Source organism: Caretta caretta, chromosome 8, assembly GCF_965140235.1.
Source record: "Caretta caretta isolate rCarCar2 chromosome 8, rCarCar1.hap1, whole genome shotgun sequence".
Taxonomy (NCBI): Eukaryota; Metazoa; Chordata; order Testudines; family Cheloniidae; genus Caretta; species Caretta caretta.
In genome coordinates this window covers 103,955,267-103,974,497 of record NC_134213.1, presented here as the reverse complement: position 1 = coordinate 103,974,497, position 19,231 = coordinate 103,955,267, and the positions used below count along the sequence as shown (strand labels likewise).

The 19,231-nt window shown below is 45.7% G+C and overlaps 2 protein-coding genes across 3 annotated transcripts; one reads left to right on the top strand and one right to left on the bottom strand.

Annotated features, from left to right (window-relative positions):
• Positions 1–97: 97 nt before the first annotated feature.
• Positions 98–11,057, bottom strand: LRRC41 (leucine rich repeat containing 41). Of its 2 annotated transcripts, XM_048862631.2 has the most exons (10): positions 10,846–11,057; positions 10,151–10,237; positions 9,132–9,202; positions 6,106–7,336; positions 4,643–4,885; positions 3,284–3,448; positions 2,413–2,511; positions 1,781–1,903; positions 945–1,020; positions 98–397 (listed from the first exon to the last, which is right to left on the bottom strand). In XM_048862631.2, the coding sequence occupies exons 1-10, from the start codon at positions 10,955–10,957 to the stop codon at positions 163–165; spliced, it is 2,442 nt and encodes an 813-aa protein (XP_048718588.2). In that variant the 5' UTR covers positions 10,958–11,057; the 3' UTR covers positions 98–162. The 2 variants fall into 2 exon arrangements, with proteins under 2 accessions (XP_048718588.2, XP_074987972.1); XM_075131871.1 differs by lacking the exon at positions 10,846–11,057 and having other exon boundaries at positions 10,151–10,652.
• A 3-nt stretch (positions 11,058–11,060) lies between these two features.
• On the top strand, positions 11,061–14,659 carry UQCRH (ubiquinol-cytochrome c reductase hinge protein). Its single transcript, XM_048862666.2, has 4 exons — positions 11,061–11,215; positions 12,251–12,277; positions 12,996–13,157; positions 14,385–14,659. Exons 1-4 carry the CDS (start codon positions 11,159–11,161, stop codon positions 14,415–14,417), a joined length of 279 nt encoding a protein of 92 aa, XP_048718623.1. The 5' UTR covers positions 11,061–11,158; the 3' UTR covers positions 14,418–14,659.
• Positions 14,660–19,231: the final 4,572 nt, after the last annotated feature.

Sequence of the window (19,231 nt, the reverse complement as noted above, 5' to 3'; positions counted from 1 at the left end):
CTCTACTTTCTTAGTACACGTTTCTTATCCCAGCCGTGCCTGCTTCTGCACCATGCTTTGCGCACAGTGTGAACAGCAATGCCAACGAGACGGGGAGCACTGTTCTGTACAACTTTATTTCAAGCTATCGCTAACGATTTTACAGCAGTTCCTGGGCGTTCATTACATCACGCTAATGTAGTCAGCAAAGGCCTGCGAAGAGTCCCAGGTGTTGCTGACCACGCTGCACACAGCTCTGAGCCGCCGAAGAGCCTCTTGCGCTGTTGCAGCATCTTGGTCCAACCAGTTCTGAAAGAGGCGGAGGTGGGTAAACGTGATCTGCCCGCCTCGCTGCAGGATGTGGCTCTCCAGCTTCTTTGCAAACTCCAGGAGCCCATCCGGCTTGATGCAGTTTGAGCTTTAAGGGGGTAAAACAGAGTAAAATACAGTTAAGATCTTAGGTGCCTACAAGTTAAAATTCATTTGAGGAGGAAGAGTGTACTTATTCTCAAGCATCACAGTAATAATGGTAGGCAGTAGATACTAACAGCTTGATTGTATCTGATGGAGACAGGTCATGCATAAGAGCTGGTTATACTCTGCCTCTATAAAGGGCAGAGCTGTTCTGTCCATTCTCCCACCAGCTGGCAAGCAATTGAACAAGCATGGTGTTTTTGTCATTAAACTCATTCCTAGCCATTTAAAACTGGGGCTTAGATGCTCCACAATGAAAGACGTATTTTTTTTTCTTCCCTTACGGTGTATGCAGGCATACCTACCTTTGAGAATGCTCAAATCCTGGGTAGCAGCAGCAAGGTGTTCCCTAAAACATAGTCTTAGTTGATGTGGTATCAGCTCAGCTAGTGAACAGAACGAGGCTCAGGATTTACCCTGCTGTTGGAGCACTGAAGTTTGTTTAAAAAGGGACGTGACGGGAGAGTACTATGGTTGAGGCCGCAGCATACCTGACGTCCAACTGGCAGATGGAAGAGGATGAATCTTCAGAGAAAATGTCAGCCAAGGCAACCAACCTGTGATTCCCTAATGATGGGAAAACAAATGACATGTGAAGCCGCAACCACTGAAAGCGTCGAAGGAAGGAGGAAGGCGCAGCACCAAGGGACTTAAACAGCTTCAGCACTGGCTCATTACTACTAGAAACAGGGCTGCAATCAAACACCACCAAACAGCAAAGTGTGAAAGTCACTATGAAAGTTGGGCTTCACACTGGGGGCCTACCAGTGAGAGAGAGGTTTGATTGACATTACAGGTCCATTGAGCCATTCAATTCCTCATCCTCCCTACACCTTTAACTGTTACCTGAACATTACTAAAGCAAAAAGGTCCTGTCGGAAATCATTAAAGAAACCTGTAACTTTAGAAAGCTCTAAGTTGCATTGAGTAAGCTGGTGCAGTTGCTTTAAGAGGCAGAGTGTCTGCATAGTACACCTGGCTAGAGCTAGTGCTATCAGCTTTATTTCTAGCTATTCTAGACTCAGGGCCTTAATCTTCCACATCTGGAATCTCACCTCTGTCAGTGGCCAAAACCTAGCGCTTCACAGAAAGGGGGGAAAAATCCCATCATGCACCTGGATAATTGTGCAATGCAGCACATGGCTGAAATGCCCTATCTACCTCCATGAAAAATACTCATTCCACAAATACCACTGTTTAACAGCTGTTGTGTGTTTAACTCAGTGGTAGAAGTTGGTCAGCAATGGCTCTGACTACTCTCCTGATAGTTAGCTGTCAGGGAGCTAGTGTAAGGGGATGCCCATATAGTTGCATTGACAGTACATACCAAGTCTGTTTCCAGGCAATTTGAGGCTCTTCAGAGTTGAATTTCTCTTCACTATTTTGATTATGTTGGATAGAAACTCAGTGGTGCAGCTTTCAAACAGCCGGCAAAAGGAAAATGTAATTTCTACCGAAAAAATACACACAGTGATAGATGTATCTTTGGCCTCTCTCATCACAGTCAGTAAATTTATTTATTTACATATTGCAGATCGCTTTGGGGGACCTGTTTAAGGTGCAAGAACTGAAACCATCCTTGCTAGGTACCTAGTTACAACATGCTTAAAATGAATAGTGTAGGCAGGACCCTCAATGGTGTTGTTAACCTGGGTAAAACCCTGATCATAAGGTTATAGCACCATGCATGTTATGTCTAACAGCCACAACCGTAACTCAGTTGTTTTGCACTGCAGACTGGCTTCAGAGCTTTATCGCTCCTTAGTCACAACCCAGGTATGTTCTCATCCCCCCTGCCCACCGCCCCCAAAAGTCACACATCCCATCTCCTTCCCATTCCTGAGAGAATGAAACTGTCGGACAAATCCTGGACTCCCTAGGATCACACACTGACTCCAGCCTCAGCCCCACCAGCAGTCTGTGGTGCAGCCCCTGTGGGTGGGCGGGTGTTTGCTGTACCTTGAAGGACAGGGTCCTGCAGCAGGAGGAGAACTTCCTTCTGGTAGTCAGCAAGGTTCACATCATGGAAGCTCAGTCTCTTCAGGCCTGGATTACACTCTGCAAGAGGGACAAAACCTTACTGGTCAGGTATCGTGTGCTTGTGTGTCAAAAGAAATGTGCTATCTGCTAATGAAATCCCAACCACACAGCTGGCTGTCCTGGATAAATAACAGCTCACCATTCACAGTACTTAAACTTACAAATTTAGGGCCAAATTCTGCCTTCAGATTTCTGCAATACAGTAACTCCCAACTCCCCACGGTAATTTTCACTAAAACAAAAATGGGAAGAAAATCCCTGCCGCCTTTTCCATTTTTCTGTGTTCGTGAACTGCGCCAAGTGTGCGCATTGTAGAGACGAGTAAAAATTTCAAAAGCACTTAGGTGCCTAATTCACTTTTGAAAATGGGACTTAAGTATGTTAGGCACTTTTGAAAATTTTACCTAGCACGTACAGTCCAAAGCAACAGAAAAGCAAATGGTTAGGGCTCTAGAAAGGCTCTGCAGAGACAGCTATGCCAGTATAGCTAGGCTGGTGGAGCCCCCTACTGGAGATACAATTTATACCAGCATAAAAAGATCTATCGATAAACAACCTCGGGCATAGCTGTGTCTACACAGGGTTTTGCCAGCGCTGCTATTTCAGTCAGGGGTGTGGAATTTTTCACACCCCTGAGTGAGACAGCTATGCCCACAAAACTTTGTAATGTAGACCTGTCCCCCGAGACAATACAGGTGCAGAGGAACAGGGAGGCCCCTAGACAAGCTGCTCACAGGAGACCGTGATAGGTTTTGTCCAAGAAGCTCACTGCACAGTTTCATTGTGTTACCTTTGAGTGCTTGCAGAAGGAGCCCAAACTCCAGGGGACAGGAAATTGTAGCACTGTCCAGAGACAACTGCTGGAGAGACCTTGAGGCTTTCAACACAGGCAAAAGGAGACTGGTCTGCAGAGGTTCTCTGGGGAATCGGATCTCTAACTGTTCCAGGCAGCTCTCTAAAGGGAGGGGGGGAAACGATGTTTGTTGGCAAATGCTTTCTCTCAAAAACGTTTGATAAATGCATTTGGTTCCCAGAAGAACTAAGTCATCCACTGTACCCATCACCAGTGTCTGGGTGCATGGAAGAGTAATGAATATATAGACTTGGGGTAAAATTTTCCTGTGTGACTTAGGCACCTCAGTCTCATTGATTTTCAGTAGGACTTATGCTCCTAAACACCTAAGTCACATTTGAAAATTTTATCCCCTTATCCACAAAAGCTGAATCAGCCTTTCATTCCAGGACACAGTTCTTCACAGATCCCATTCAAAGCCAAAAGCCTGTGGCTTGGTCTACACTTAAGTTATACCAGCATAGCTGTGTTGGTCAGGGGTTTGAAAAAACACACCCTTGACCGACATAGTTACACTGACCAAACCACCAGCATAGACGCAGCTGTGCTGACATAAGAGTGCTTAGCTGACATCATTCAGGGAGGTGATATTCCTACACTGACAGAAGAAGAACTTCTATCAGCAAAGGCTGTGTCTACACTAGGGGGCTATGGCAGCAGAGGCTGTACAGTGTAGACATAACGCCCTGAAGACCAACAAATCTGTTGAAAGAAGGGAGGAAGTGCGTTCCAGAATCTGCAGTCCCTGACCTGCTACAGCACTCAGGCATGGAAATCCCGGGGCTTAGCAATAGCCTTGCACTTGATCTCAGCTATCATGATGGTGAACAGAGTTTTTTTTCCGACTGACACCAGCCAACCTATACAAGGCCTTATATATCATAGTCAATAGCATGAATTGCACACACAAGTGAACAGGAAGCCAGAACAGCACAGCAGATCTGGACCACACAGGTAAGCAAACCAACAGCCACTTTCTGCACTGACCATAGGTTCTGCCTGGCCTTGTTAGGTGCTGATGTGTTTGGTATTTTACATGACACAATTAAAGACGTTCTGTCCAGGAGCCCTAAAAAGTTGTGCCACATCAGAGCGTACAACAGACTGGAGGTCACAATCAATCTGCAGGTGGAAAATTGTAGCGAGGTCTGACTCTCAAAGGAATGGTCACAATCACCTAGCTAAGTGCAAACTGGGCCAGGACTTAAGCATCTTACCCTGTGTGCAAAGGTGGTTGAACTTACTGCTTTAAACAAACAGCAAGATCTCATGTACTAGTCAGCGTCTATAGTCTACCTGGAATTTCTGCCTCCGAGCTCGAATGCCCTTCTGGCCTGTTCCCCTCCAGCTGGTTTTTGAGATCAAAGCTGACCGAGAGCGTGTGAAGGCGGGGGAAGGCAGTCAGGATGGACCGAACAAGCTCCACCGAGGGGATGTATGAAAACACGTCACTCACACGCACCACATGGAGGCTGCAGTCTCTGCGGTGAGAGAGGGCCCGGAGCCCAGACAGGATGCAGAAGATATTAGCGCCCAGGCCTGAAACCAACATTTCAATAGCAAGCAAGATGGGTGTTACATACACAGAGAGAGCAAATAATTCAGCAAGGCTGGAACAAAGACACAGCCTGTATCACCTGCACCTTTCTAACAGATCCCAGTGTTGGACTGTGGACCGGTTTCCCCAGGGAAGAGGTAGAAGCCATCACTTTAGCAATTTAAAACTGGACAATGCACTAGACAAATTACAGGGAACAATCCTGCACTTCAGGGATGGATTAGATGGCCTCTGATTAGTAAAATATGTGATTAACTCTAGGCAATGTCTTAAGAACTCCAGAGTCTTTCATACATATTGACAACGTCAGATATAAAAGATTGACTAGGACACTTTGTCCATTTCCACTAGCCAGTACAGAACTCTTATCAGCAGGGCTTTATTCAGCCCAGTGCAATGTTCCGAGCTTCCCACAATTCCTTTTGGGAACTATTCTATAATCTAAGACTCTTATCCTGTAACCTGCCCCCACAGAACTCCACTGATTTCAGTAGAGCTCAGCATGGGTGCAGGAATCTGCCTGCATGCAAAAGTCTGGAGGATCAGGGTCTATCAGACTTCACCATTAGGAAGTTATCCTTTTGCTCTGTTTCACCCCCACTACTCCTAGTTAGACTCATTTGTCCCTTTAATCTGATGGGTTTACATCCCAGTTCCTTCTCCAAAGTAAAGTTACCATAAACGTACATAGGAACAAAAAATGTTACAGGATGTTTTTACTCTGCAGTGAAGAATCCCCTCTGGACCCCATTAAAATATTAAACCCTTTTATTATTAATTATGGATAATATAGTGGTGTCTAAGGGCCAGCCAAGAATAGGGCCCCACTGTGCTGTACACAGTAGAAGGTCTCTGTCCTTTTCTTCCTTTCCCTTCTCTCACTGCTTGTATCATCTTCATTATACTCTACTTGCATCATAGCACGTTTTCCTCTAACACAGACACACCCCTCTCATATTTTAAGCCCGATTGCTGCTGATCAGCTTTCCCTTGCTTTTTTCCCTACTTAAAGAAAGCCTTGCATGGTTTGAAGCGTCCTTGCTACCTATATTTTCAGGGTGAGCTTAAGAGTGCCCAATGATGTCTGTTCCACCCAACCAAAATTTCAGTGCAGATCTTAGCAGTTTTTAGAAGTTGGCTTCAGTCAGAAACCAGATTGTCAAACACGCCTGAAATTAAAAGCTCTGTTATTACTACTAACCATTGTAAGACAGAACCAGCTTTTCTAAAGTTGCCCAAGAGCTCAGCAGGTTCCCCAAAGCTCGACAGGTGTCCCCAGTCAGAGGGATGGAGAACAATTCCAGCGTGGATACACTTCGGAAGCGGCATGCTGCTTTCAGAGGAAGGATTCCGACAGATCCTCCTTCCGTGCAGCCAACACCCTCAAAGCTAGGCGTGTCTGCTGGGGAAGGGGCCCAGCCATCAATGCTTTCCCCCTCCTGGGCATTGCTTTCATAGAGACACTCTGCCGTCTCCTCCTCCTCCCTAGCAACAGCGAAGACAAAATCATAAAGATCTTCCGCGTCCGCACGCGCTCTGCGGTTTCTCCTGGTGCAGCGGCGCTTCCTCCCCACTGCCGTCTTAAACCGTCTATAGGGCTTTCGGAAAGCGGGGCCAACCGAAGATCTTTTTGGTAGGGAAGGAGAAGACTCTCCTTTAATGTTGTAATACTCAGGGGGCACCTTGCAGCTTATACCTTGACATGGTAGGTTGTGCAAAGGACGGCTCCCCAATCCGCAGAGCACTGGAGTTTTAACAATGCCACTACTGCTCCTGGACAGTTCTATAGAAGCTTGGGAGTCAGGATCAGTGTCTTGAAGCACTTTGGCTGAAGCAGTTTGGGCCTTCTTGCTTCTTGACTCACTATCACCCCACTGGACAGTCCCTGATTGTTCAGTAGATCCACAGCACAGCTGAGTTGACTCTAGCAGGGCATCATCCTCTTGAGTTAGCAGGCCTTGGGCGTCCGACTCCTCTCTGCAAAGACTGCAAGGGCTGCCCTGGTGCACAAGTGTCTTACCTGGGTGCCAAAACCCGGCACTCATACTCAGAATGAGGACTAAAAGTACTTTATCGGGAACTGGCCAGGAACACATGGATACCTGGCTGACAGCTCCATGGTGGATCAGATGATGAAGCAGCAAACTTAGTGAATGTCTAATGGACAGATCGGAGGTCAGCAGATGACGGAACTTCAAGGTTCTCAGTGAGCCAGCCAGGTTTTCTAGCACTCTTTGGTTGGGCTCAGCAGTGAGCTCTGCTACCCCCTGCAGCATGTTACAGATGGTGAGCTGTGTAACATGCCGCGAGCTGTGGAGTAGGGGTGAAAAATGGCGGTCACTCAGGCGCTGATCTGAAGAAACATCCAAAACTCCATGCAGGACATTTGAGAAGAAAGTTTCAAGGAACTTCTTCCTCCAACTTGTTATGTTCTGTAATAAAATCCCAGAATTAATGGATGTTATCCTCATTTAAACAAGGACACACTGGGAAAGAGGGAGTGGACTTTCACCCTAGGATGCTAATTCAGATTCTATCCAGGTCAGTAGTGACCATAAGCTGTTATCATCTGACACAGCGTTTAGTGGCTTCAGTCAACATCACAGAAACCACCACTGCCACTAGTTTCCCAGTTGTCATCAGTCTCTGTAGAGGTCAAGGATGTGCCATGGAGACTCAAATACCCTCTCATCCCAACAGGCAGTCCCTTCAGGAAAGTTTGGGGGAATATTGGCGGTAAACAAGTTTATACTGCCACAACCTGTGCCGCATGGATTCCATGTTGCAAGGCAACATTTGACACCAGCTAAGGTTCTGATCCTGAAAAGTACTGTAGTCCGACAACTGGCGTTGAAGGTTTTAATTAAAATCAGTGGGAGGGCTCAGTGTATCAGAATCAGGCTTACAGACATATTGTACTCCCTAATCCTTCAGGGTTCTAATTCAACAGTTTATTCCCCATGTGTCTTTACTCCAATACCTGCACAGCAGAGACTTTACAACTGGGGCATCTGGGGGTAGCACCCACACAGCAACAACAGAGACGGGGCAAGAATTTTAAGGTCAGAAGGGACCTTTATGGTCATCTAGTCTGACCACCGATATAACGCAAGACACAGAACTGCACCAAGTGGCTCCTGCATCAAAAGCCCATTATTTCTAGCTGAGCAAGAACGTCTCTTTAGACAGAAATCCAAGATTGATTTACAGACAAAGTGAGGGAGACTCCACCATGTTCCTTAGTAAATGTGTTCCAATGGAGAGTTACACTCACTGGTAAAAAATTGCACCTTATTTCTACTCTGAACTTGTTCAGCTTCAGCTTCCAGTTGTTTGATCTTGCTACGCCTTTGTCTGCTGGATTAAAGAGCACTCTACTATGAGAAATCTTCTCCCCGAGCAGGTTCTTATAGACCAGGATCAAATCACCTCTTAACCTTCTCTTTGTTAAACTAAACAGATTGAGCCTCTTTATTTTCTCACTCTAAGGGAAGTTTTCCAGACCTCAAATCATTTTTGTAGTTCTTTTCTGATCACTTTCCAATTTGTCAACAACCTTTTTAAAGTGTGGACATCACAACTGGACACAGTAACACCATATACAGTGGGTACAACACCTCTCTATTTCTACTCAACATTCCCCATTCTTATATATCCAAGGATTGCATTTGTTCCCTTAGCCACCACATTACACTGTGAGCACACGTTCAGCTGGCTATCAACCATGGCCCCCAAGTCCCTTGCTGAACTATGCTTTCCAAAATACAGTCCCTCATCCTCTAAATGTGACCTACATTCTTGATTCCTAAATGTAGGACCTTCCTAGAGTGTAATAAAATCAGAGTAAAATAAATTTATTTTCATCCCAATTCCATGCACGTTCATTGTGAGGCCCAAAATGTACAGCGCACATGCATACACTCCAGCAGTGGGCTTCATCCTAATATATTAAGCCCACAAAGTGCTATAGCATCCTTCTGGATGAAAAATTATATATAAGTACAAGATAAGGTGTTTTATGGAACATTTTGAATACCAGGGTGACATCCTAATCCCCGATCCTGTAAATATTTACATGTGTTTAACTTTAGACATGTCAGTAGTCTCACTCAAATCAATGGAATTATTCACATACTCAAAGTGAAAAATATGAATAAGTGTTCGCAAAATTGAGGTGTAAACTTTGTGTCCTTTCTAAATTGGTCCATCAGCAGCTTTCCAACTCACCTCTGACTTGGATGGTCTGATTTTCATCACATCGTTCCAGAGTTTGTGCCATATGGGCTGGGTTGAGAGTCCTGAAATACAAACAATTTTACACCAAATCCTCTATCTCAAAAGATTTACTCAATTTTCCCTTCTCAGGTTTCACAATGATGTTAATTTAAAACAAATAAGATTAGAAACACGAGTCATCAAATACTATTTTTTGGAGAACATTCAGGGCACTAGATCGATACTGATTTAAAAGAAATAAGACATTTTATGTTTGCTAAAGAGGCATTATGTGGTTAAAATAATATTTTAAAAGATATTTAGTACAAAAATAATCTTTTCCCTGTTACCTATTACATATCAGATTGTTATTCTTTTAGTTTTGGTAATCTAATTAATTATTATAAATTAATTAAAACTTTTCTGTACTAATCCTGCCTATGTACTTTTAGTATTCCTCATTTTGGACACTAAATAATAATTTTCACTGTTGAATACTTACATAGAAGCAAAAAGCAGCAAAGTTTGGATTACAAATGTTGCAGGCAGTGTTATTATTTACCAAACTATTTCCAGTGGAATTTAAACAACCAAATATACTAAGTATTTCTTGTCTTAGGAATTGAAAATGTTATTTTTAGAAAGCCAAAGTTTGGGATGAAATTTGACTTGATGGTGTCTTTTAAAAACTATACATTTGGGGATTTTCACTGAATTCTCATCTATTTAAACAGACTGTATGTAACAGATACCATCAGCCCTTTTAAATAATAATATTATTCATCAGCCATGGTTGGCAGTGATCAAAAATCATTATCTTTAATGCTGTTCAGTGTTCTATAAGAAATGTATTTGGCATTCTAAATCCAGTTCCAATTAGGGAAAACGTCCACACCAAAAAACTTCTCATAGCTGATAGTAATTGCTATTCCTTGTTAACAGTTTCAGCGGAGAGGCCCAGAACCAAATGATCAATGGAGACCAAACAACCCTTCAACTTTAGAGAAAACAGTTTTATGAATAAAACTGACCTTTTTTCACAGCAATGTCCTCAATCCTTTCCAGGTAATAGATATTAAGCAAAGGCAGGATGCCCTGGAGTATCTGTCCAGGAAGTGCTTTGGGGTGGGGGAAGAGAACAGATGCAGAACGCTTTATAAGTCTGGGAGGCAGAAAAGGTTTAGAGAGACAACAAAATAAAATGGAGACTGAAGTTCCCACTAGGGTAACACTTTGGTCCATGGATTAATGTTCACCTAAATGTGCATTTTGGCACTTGCACTTAAAGCAGAGACAAGAACCCATCACCACTGTGCCCCATGTCCAAGCTGGTCCAGTCAGGTTCCACAGCGATGCCTTCCTCACAAAGACCCTAGGGATGGGGACGCCCTGGTAACTCTGGGGCACTCAGCGCTCAATGTGCTGCCATCACAGATGTCACATACCTAACTCAGCTCCCACCAGACACGCTGCATTGGAAGAAACCTGGGACCCCCGCCCACTTCACCACCAAACACTTGCGACATCCCCCAAGTTGGGACCCGCCCCCAACACACACATATATACTGGGACTCGCCCCCCCTCCCGCAGGCCCCCCACTGCCCAGGACTCAGACGATCCCGCCCCAAACTGCATTAGGACAGACGTGAAACACCCCCCATTGCAGTGGGACAGGCCTGGGACCCGCCCCGCAGGGACAGGCCTGGGACCCCCGCGCCCCCCTTACCCCAAACCTCTCTCTCCAGGGTCCCCATGGCGGAGCTCACCACCACCCCACTCAGCTCGAAGAGGCTGGGGGGGCTCCCACCAGCGGCCCCTCCCTCCGCCCGGGCCTCCATGGCCGCCGCCGCCCTCACTCAGACGAGCACCCTAGGGGCGGGCTCGCCGCACAGAGAGAAGCAGCGCCGCCATCTTGGGAGGGTCACGCGGGCCTGGCTTCCGCTTCCGGGTGAGAGGGGGGCCCCGGAGAGGCGGGGTTTCCGGCGGGTGACCCTGGCGAGTCCTTCTGCGCCTGTGAAGCAGCCCGGAGCGGAGCGGCGATGGGGCTGTGGGACGAGGAGATGCTGGAGGGCCGCAGCGGGGAACCTGAGGTTGAGGTGAGGTGATGCCGGCCTAGCACGGCCGGGGGCCGCCTCTACCCCACCGCGGCCTGTCCCCTGCCGGCCCCGCTCGTCCCGTAGCCGCCCTCGGGACCCGGCCCGCGCCACAGCTTCTCTCCCCCCGCCTCCCCCATAGCCGTGTCCCCTGCCGGCCGCCGTACCCTGCCCCCCCGCCCTCGGGACCCGGCCCGCGCCACAGCTTCTCTCCCCCACAGCCGTGTCCCCTGCCGGCCGCCGTACCCTGCCCCCCCGCCCTCGGGACCCGGCCCGCGCCGCAGCTTCTCTCCCCTACAGCCGTGTCCCCTGCCGGCCGCCGTACCCTGCTCTTTCGGGCTGGGCCCCTCACCTGCCGGGAGCCCCACGAGGCTGGCTGGGCTTGCGCTGCGGAGCCTCCCGCTGCAGGGCCTGCGGAGCCGCTCGGCGCCCAGCTGTTCCCGTGCCCAAGCCCCGGGCCATCTCCACTCCTGGGCTGCCTGGGACGGGGCGGGTTCCGGGGGCGCCTAGCAGCAGGTCTGGAGCCCTGGCGCTAGGCGCTGTACAGACTCGGACCAACGCGCTGGCACACGAAGAGAGCAGGTGGAGACGCTGGGGGAGCACACGGAAGAAACGAGACCGCACTGATCAGCGGGCGCGGGGGGCTCAGCAATTCAGTTTCAACTGCAAGAGTGGGAACGTTTGTACAAAACAAATCTGTTCTCTAATGGCGCAGGGGAGAGCCTTATGCTGGAGACTTAAAGGATCTAGGCAGACAAATATGCACAGTTTCTTCCTGAAAGAACTGACTTAAAGATTAAGCTGTTGAGGTGAAAACAGAGTATAAATCAGAAATAAATCATATAACCTGCTGTTCGTTCAGTGTCTGGAATTAATTAAGCCATATAAAATAAAGCTGAAAGACAAATTCCTAAAGCCTGCATGTGACTTGTGGAAATAGCTTTTATACTCAATAGACTCTTAAGTGTGTATAATGGCATAAATGCTTTCTGTATGGCATAATATAACTGACTTTTATCTGGTATCTCTTTCTTCCAGGAAGAGGAGGAGGAGGCAGAGCTAGTGGTAAGAAACTACTGAAGCTTAGAAACCTTTTCCACCAAGGAAAAACTGCAAGACGCATAAATGTTTTGTAATGGATGTGAACTATGCTTTTTATCTTTGATTAACCAAACTTGTTCTAAACAAGGGGCTGATGAAATTAACACTTGTGGTGTCTCATTTACTGTGCAGTATACAGGGAATAGAATGAACTAATGTCTAAAGACCCTGGTTTTCAGTGAACTTGTAGGTGTACACTTGTGTGCAATTTTGTACGGTGGTTACCATGTGCTCAAGCATATCTGGTAGTGTGTGCAAAGTAAGTGTTTCTTTGTACATGTGCAAATGTGTGGGGTTTTTATCAGTGTGTTTCTATGGGCTTGCTGATTGTCAGGCCCTGGATATAATGTGTAGTTTATATGTGATACGCTTTCATTTTGAGAGCCATGGAGGCTTCTAGCACCACAAATGGTACGTACTTGTGGTTGTGGTGTTTTTTGCTCATCTCTTTTTTAGAAGAGGTACAGAGCAGGGGCATTTTCCTCAGCTGAGGACATGCCCCCCCAGCTTGGTTGTGCGTGTGTAGTGTTACCTGTTAGCATGCAATGGAATTTGGTTTGGAACTCTTGTCTGAACTCTCAAAGTCTGTTCTTTGCATAAGATTTGAATCTGACTAGGTAGAATAAGTAACTCTACAAACTGTGTTGTTGGACTTTTTGTTCTCTTTGAACTTGACCCTCAGGATCCTTTAACCACAGTAAGGGAGCACTGTGAGCAGACTGAGAAGTGCGTGAAGGCACGGGAGAAGCTGGAGCTGTGTGATGCGCGAGTGTCTTCAAGGTCCCACACGCAGGAGGAATGTACGGAAGAGTTTTTTGACTTCCTGCATGCCAGGGACCACTGTGTAAGTTCAACAGAGGCTGATACCTAGTCATTTGTGTTGGTTTGCAATCTCTAATGGGACGTGGCTCAATCAGTACCTTATTTCTATAATATCTGGCTGTTAAGTCACACTCTTCATCAGTAGATCTCAAATCACTTGACAAAGGACATCAGTATCATTATCCCCATTCTACAGATTTGGAAAACTGAGGCTCAGAGGTGAAAGTCATCCAGCAAGCCAGTGGCAGAGCCAGGAATAGAACCAGGTCTCCTGCTTCCCAGTCCAGTGTCATGGCCATCAGCCCAGATTGCATCTATATGGCTGATGATGCTCTAAAATGCTTTATTTGATTGCAGTATAGGGTGAATGAATAAGAACAAGCATCTACTGAATCAGTGGTTTTAGAGTAGCAGCTGTGTTAGTCTCCATTTGCAAAAAGAAAAGGAGGACTTGTGGCACCTTAGAGACTAACCAATTTATTTGAGCATAAGCTTTCGTGAGCTACAGCTCACTTCATCGGATGCATTCATCTGATGAAGTGAGCTGTAGCTCACGAAAGCTCATGCTCAAATAAATTGGTAAGTCTCTAAGGTGCCACAAGTCCTCCTTTTCTATTTACTGAATCAATGTTGTTTTTAATTTTAAAGAACTCTGAACCTTGATCCTGTGAGGTGATTTTTTTTCTCTTAAATACTTATTTGTTCCTGCTTTTGTGTTTGAAATTCTGACTCATTATAACCGTTACATTTATTGCAGTCGATGGGATAAGAACACTCAGGGGGAGTGGTTTGGTTTTGGTTTTCTTAGAGGGCCCTGTGCTGATCAATATGCACTATAGTACTACTACTAGATACAGCTCATCTCTGAAGCAGATGGATTAATTTGAAATATTGGAGTTTGTAAGAACACCTGGCTTGAAAAAACAATTTATTATTGCTAGTTTGTCAGCCTCTAGTAGTTGGTTTGAAGTACACTTTTGTAGCCTTCATAAGCTTGTTTGAAGAAAGACAAAGGTGGGACCATATAGACAATTAGAAAATTATTGGTGGTCAAGGAAGACAAACTTCTCTGGGATCAATCCTCTAATTATGTTGCTGCTGTTTTAAAGAATCTGAGATACAGAAGATAGGGACGTAAAGATAGGGAAGTGAGGAGAGAGAGAGAATGTGATGTCTGTTCAGTTCTCAAGACCTTTGTGTTGAGAGAACCTGACAGTTACTGAAAGCTTTTTTCACCTTGCCTTTTTAGGTGGCTCACAAACTCTTTAAGAATCTGAAGTAAATGTTGGAGCAAGTCTCACCATCTGCCTCCATCGTTCAGCTGGAACACGGTGCGGTTTCTTTTTGGATTCCAAGTGCTGCTTGCTGCCCGTTATTGTGAATGTACAGTATAAGTGAACAGCTTCCTGGCTGTGCTGCGGTGATCCAGGTGCCAACGTGTCATTGCATCTCTGTTCCATGAAAAATGTGCAGCTGTAAGAAAACCATCTTCTATGGTTTTCCATATTAAACATTTTCAAAGTTCCTGTGGAAATGGCTTCATTTTATGACTACTTAATGAAGACTGTTAATTAATATTAATAACTAGACAGTAGGGAGGGGAGGTGTCCTCCCTGTTGTAGGAATTCCCTTATGCATAACCATTACTAGCAGGATGAGGATCAAGGACAAGCACAGATACAACTTTGTGCTTGTTGGAACTGTGAAGAGATTATTTCTGGGCCCCTTTCTTCTGGTATGTGGAGACTAGACAGGACTACTCATAAATCTGCCAGTATCTTATCTTAATCGGCAGGAAGGCACAAAGGTATTTATGCCCTTTCTATAAGGGACGGGTGTACTACCTCCAGGCTATGCTTAAGAAAAGGAGTGGAATCATATTTGTGCAATACAAAAGGTCCCCATTGTTTTAAACACCCCTCTGACTTTAAGACACCCTCCCTGGTATCTACCCTACAGCTAGAATTACAGTAAGTGTATGCAGACTCAAACCATGTTAGCAATCATGTCAGCTAGGCATATACAATACATTGATACAGCAGCTTTTTCACAAGAATCATGACTGGAAGGGACCTCGAGAGGTCATCTAGTCCAGTCCCCTGCACTCATGGCAGGACTAAGTATTATCTAGTCCACCCCTGACAGGTGTTTGTCTAACCAGCTCTTAAAAAATCTTTAGTCATGGAGACTACACAACCTCCCTAGGCAATTTATTCCAGTGCTTAACCACCCTGACAGCTAGGAAGTTTTTCCTAATGTCCAACCTAAACCTGCCTTGCTGCAATTTAAGCTCTTTCTTCTTGTCCTATCCTCAGCAGTTAAGAAGAACAATTTTTCTTCCTCCTTATAACAACCTTTTATGTACTTGAAAACTGTTATCATGTCCCCTCTCAGTCTTTTCCAGACTAAACAAACCCACTTTTTTCAGTCTTCCCTCATAGGTCATAGACCTTTAATCATTTGCTCTTCTCTGGACTTTTTCCAATTTATCCACATCTTTCCTGAAATGTGGCACCCAGAACTGGACACAATACTCCAGTTGAGGCCTAATCAGCATGGAGTAGAACGGAAGAATTACTTCTTATGTCTTGCTTACAATACTCCTGCTAATACATCCCAGAATGTTTGCTTTTTTTGCAATAGAGTTACTGTTGACTCATTTAGCTTGTGATCCACTATGACCCCCATATCCCGTTCCGCAATACTCCTTCCTAAGCAGTCATTTCCCATTTTGTATGTGTGCAACTGATTGTTCCTTCCTAAGTGGAGTACTTTGCATTTGTCCTTATTGAATTCCATCCTATTTACTTCAGACCAATTCTCCAGTTTGTCCAGATCATTTTGAATTTTAGTCCTATCTTCCTAAGCACTTGCAACCCCTCCCAGCTTGGTGTCATCCACAAACTTTATAAGTGTACTCTATGCCATTATCTAAATCACTGATGAAGATATTGAACAGAACCAGACCCAGAACTGATCCCTGCGGGACCCCCCTCATTATACCCTTTCAGCATGACTGTGAACCACTGATAACTACCCTCTGGGAACAGTTTTCCAACCATTTATGCACCCACCTTATAGTAGAATCATAGAATATCAGGGTTGGAAGGGACCCCAGAAGGTCATCTAGTCCAACCCCCTGCTCGAAGCAGGACCAATTCCCAGTTAAATCATCCCAGCCAGGGCTTTGTCAAGCCTGACCTTAAAAAACCTCTAAGGAAGGAGATTCTACCACCTCCCTCGGTAAGGCATTCCAGTGTTTCACCACCCTCTTAGTGAAAAAGTTTTTCCTAATATCCGATCTAAACCTCCCCCACTGCAACTTGAGACTATTACTCCTTGTTCTGTCATCTGCTACCATTGAGAACAGGCTAGAGCCATCCTCTTTGGAACCCCCTTTCAGGTAGTTGAAAGCAGCTATCAAATCCCCCCTCATTCTTCTCTTCTGCAGGCTAAACAATCCCAGCTCCCTCAGCCTCTCCTCATAACTCATGTGTTCCAGACCCCTAATCATTTTTGTTGCCCTTCGCTGGACTCTCTCCAATTTATCCACATCCTTCTTGAAGTGTGGGGCCCAAAACTGGACCCAGTACTCCAGATGAGGCCTCACCAATGTCGAATAGAGGGGAACGATCACGTCCCTCGATCTGCTCGTAGTTCCATCTAGGTTGCATTTCCCTAGTTTGTTTAGGAGAAGGTCATGTGAGACAGTGTCAAAAGCTTTACTAAACTCAAAATATACAACATCTACCGCTTCCCCCCAACCACAAGCCTTGTTACCTTGTCAAAGAAAGCTATCATGTTGATTTGACACTATTTGTTCTTGACAAATCCATGGTGACTGTTGCTTATCACCATGGCCTTATTGGCTTCTACAAAGCTGTCTTGATACACACCCATCAAGTGCATTGTGAGGAAAATCTTGGCAACTAGCCCTTACTGGCTCAGCTCCTAATGCTGGGGCCTGTGGTTGTTTTTTATATTCTGCAATATACTTTACAATCTTGTCATACAGTGTGCCCTAAGATGGCAAAGTGGTATAGTCACAGATGTGGTTAGGCAAGTCCTCCTCAAAGAGTCCAAATGGAGTTACAGTTCAACAATTTTGCTAGAGCCCTGCTTGGAAGCAGAGTTAAAACACTATACACCCATCTTGGTTAAATGCCTCTAGTGACTCTGGGTGCCCCACTTCACACATCTTAATGGAGACTGAGTTTGAGAGTTGGTGCTCAGCACTTTTGGAAAATCAGGCTGCTTTAAGGTCTCAAGTGGGAGACCCAAAACCACTAGTCATTTCTGTAAGTGGCCCATGTTTTGTGGGGTCACCTACAGCATTGACTCGAAATGCAGCTCTTTGTAGTACAGATGGGACTTATGCTGAATTAAGATTTAAGGGAGCATCTTTAGCATCTAATAATTCTTCATACTGATGCTGCCACAAGTTCATTGTGTCACTTCACAAGTAACTCGATGAATATTTTTCCCTCATGCCTGGAGCTTCAAAGCACAATATGTAAAATAACAGTTCTTGGATTTAAAAGCATCAGACTTTCTTGCTACCATAGTGTTCTGTAACTCTATCAGCAATGAATTAAATGGAGCATCCTTCTCACAACCCTGGCCTGGGTATGAGAGCTTCACGTTAAAGAAAATATTTCGTGAGCTACAGACATTAAAATATCACAGTAATTTTCAGAATACTACAGCAGAATAATGTCTAGCTCATAAAGTGCTTTGAAGTATTAAACATACTGTGCACAAAAACTCTGCTGAAGGACTGATCTGATGATCGTATGCCTTAAAAAAAAAGTGTCTCTTGAAAAATTGCAAGACTGGAAACTGGATGGCTGTTTTTTGACTGTAGAAACCTGTCACACAAGGTATTCTAAGCAGCTGTCTCTGCACCAAGGTTTACAGGTATAGTGAATTTTATGCTTATGAAAGGTGTGCTGGCTTGTCACCTATGGAGACCAAATTCATTGGTGTATGCACACACCAGGTATAGCACTATCAGTGAAAGTGTAATTTGGCCCTGAGCTGGAAGATCCTCCTTTTGGGCTTGTTATGCCTTGGGTCTGTTGGGAAGCATACTGTAAATTGAAATGCTGTGATATTTCTCAGGGTGCCCAAGACTGAGAGTCACCTTCTTTCCATCCCCTCCAGTGAGAGAGAAGATTGCTTGTGCTTAACTGGGTGTCAGTCACCCAAGCACTCTCCTCAGGTCAATGCTAGATCTTTACATTGCTGGTTAACAAAAGGTGCGCCTGTGAAGATCTGCCTTTCGCATTCAGCCCTTACCCACTGAACACTCCCAGTAACACCAGGTATGCTGCCCCCGAGGGAACAGTGTACACACCAGGTTGAATAATTCAACTCAGGATCAGCTCCTCTTACAATACCGCAGTACTGAGTTGTGTTTATGGTGAAAACAATTGTAAGCTTATTAAAAATCAAGCTTTTTAAGAGCTAGTGAGACAGGATAATGGAAATAGAAGGGTTACCGATAAAACAGAACCAACAGGTGCTTTCTAGAGACTAAACTCTAACAAGCTGACCCCTTCGCTAAAGCAGTCTTATCTCACCCAAAGGCTTGTGAATGTAATCACACTGCCCAGTTACTGCCCAGGTGCAGGATAAAGGGGTCGTCTTTACCTCCTAGGTCCACCCTCCCCAAACCTAGTTGTCTTTGCACAGGGCTAGGCTAACCCCCAGGGCTTGTTTTATCTCGGGTGCTCCTTGGCGGTTGGCTTTGTAGCTAAAGAGGGTGTTGTGTTGGCTTACAATGCTTAATTTAAGCTCTCAAACTGCAGAGGGCTTTGAGGAGGTGGGGAGTCCCCTAGCACAGAGCCAGGGAGGAACCCTTAAACTGGGGGGCCCTGGAGGGGATGGTGGCTCCCCTAGCACAAGGCTGAGGCTGGGGACCCCCAAGCTGTGGGGGGATCTGGAGGGGTTAGAGCGACCCCTAGCACAGAGCCGGGGGGACCCCCAAGCTGGGGGGGGCTCTGGAGGGGAGGGGCCACAGGCTGCCCCGCCCCCCGGCTGGCGGGAATTGAGTGCCCGGTGCGGGGGCCAGGCCGGAACCTGCAGCGGCGGCCC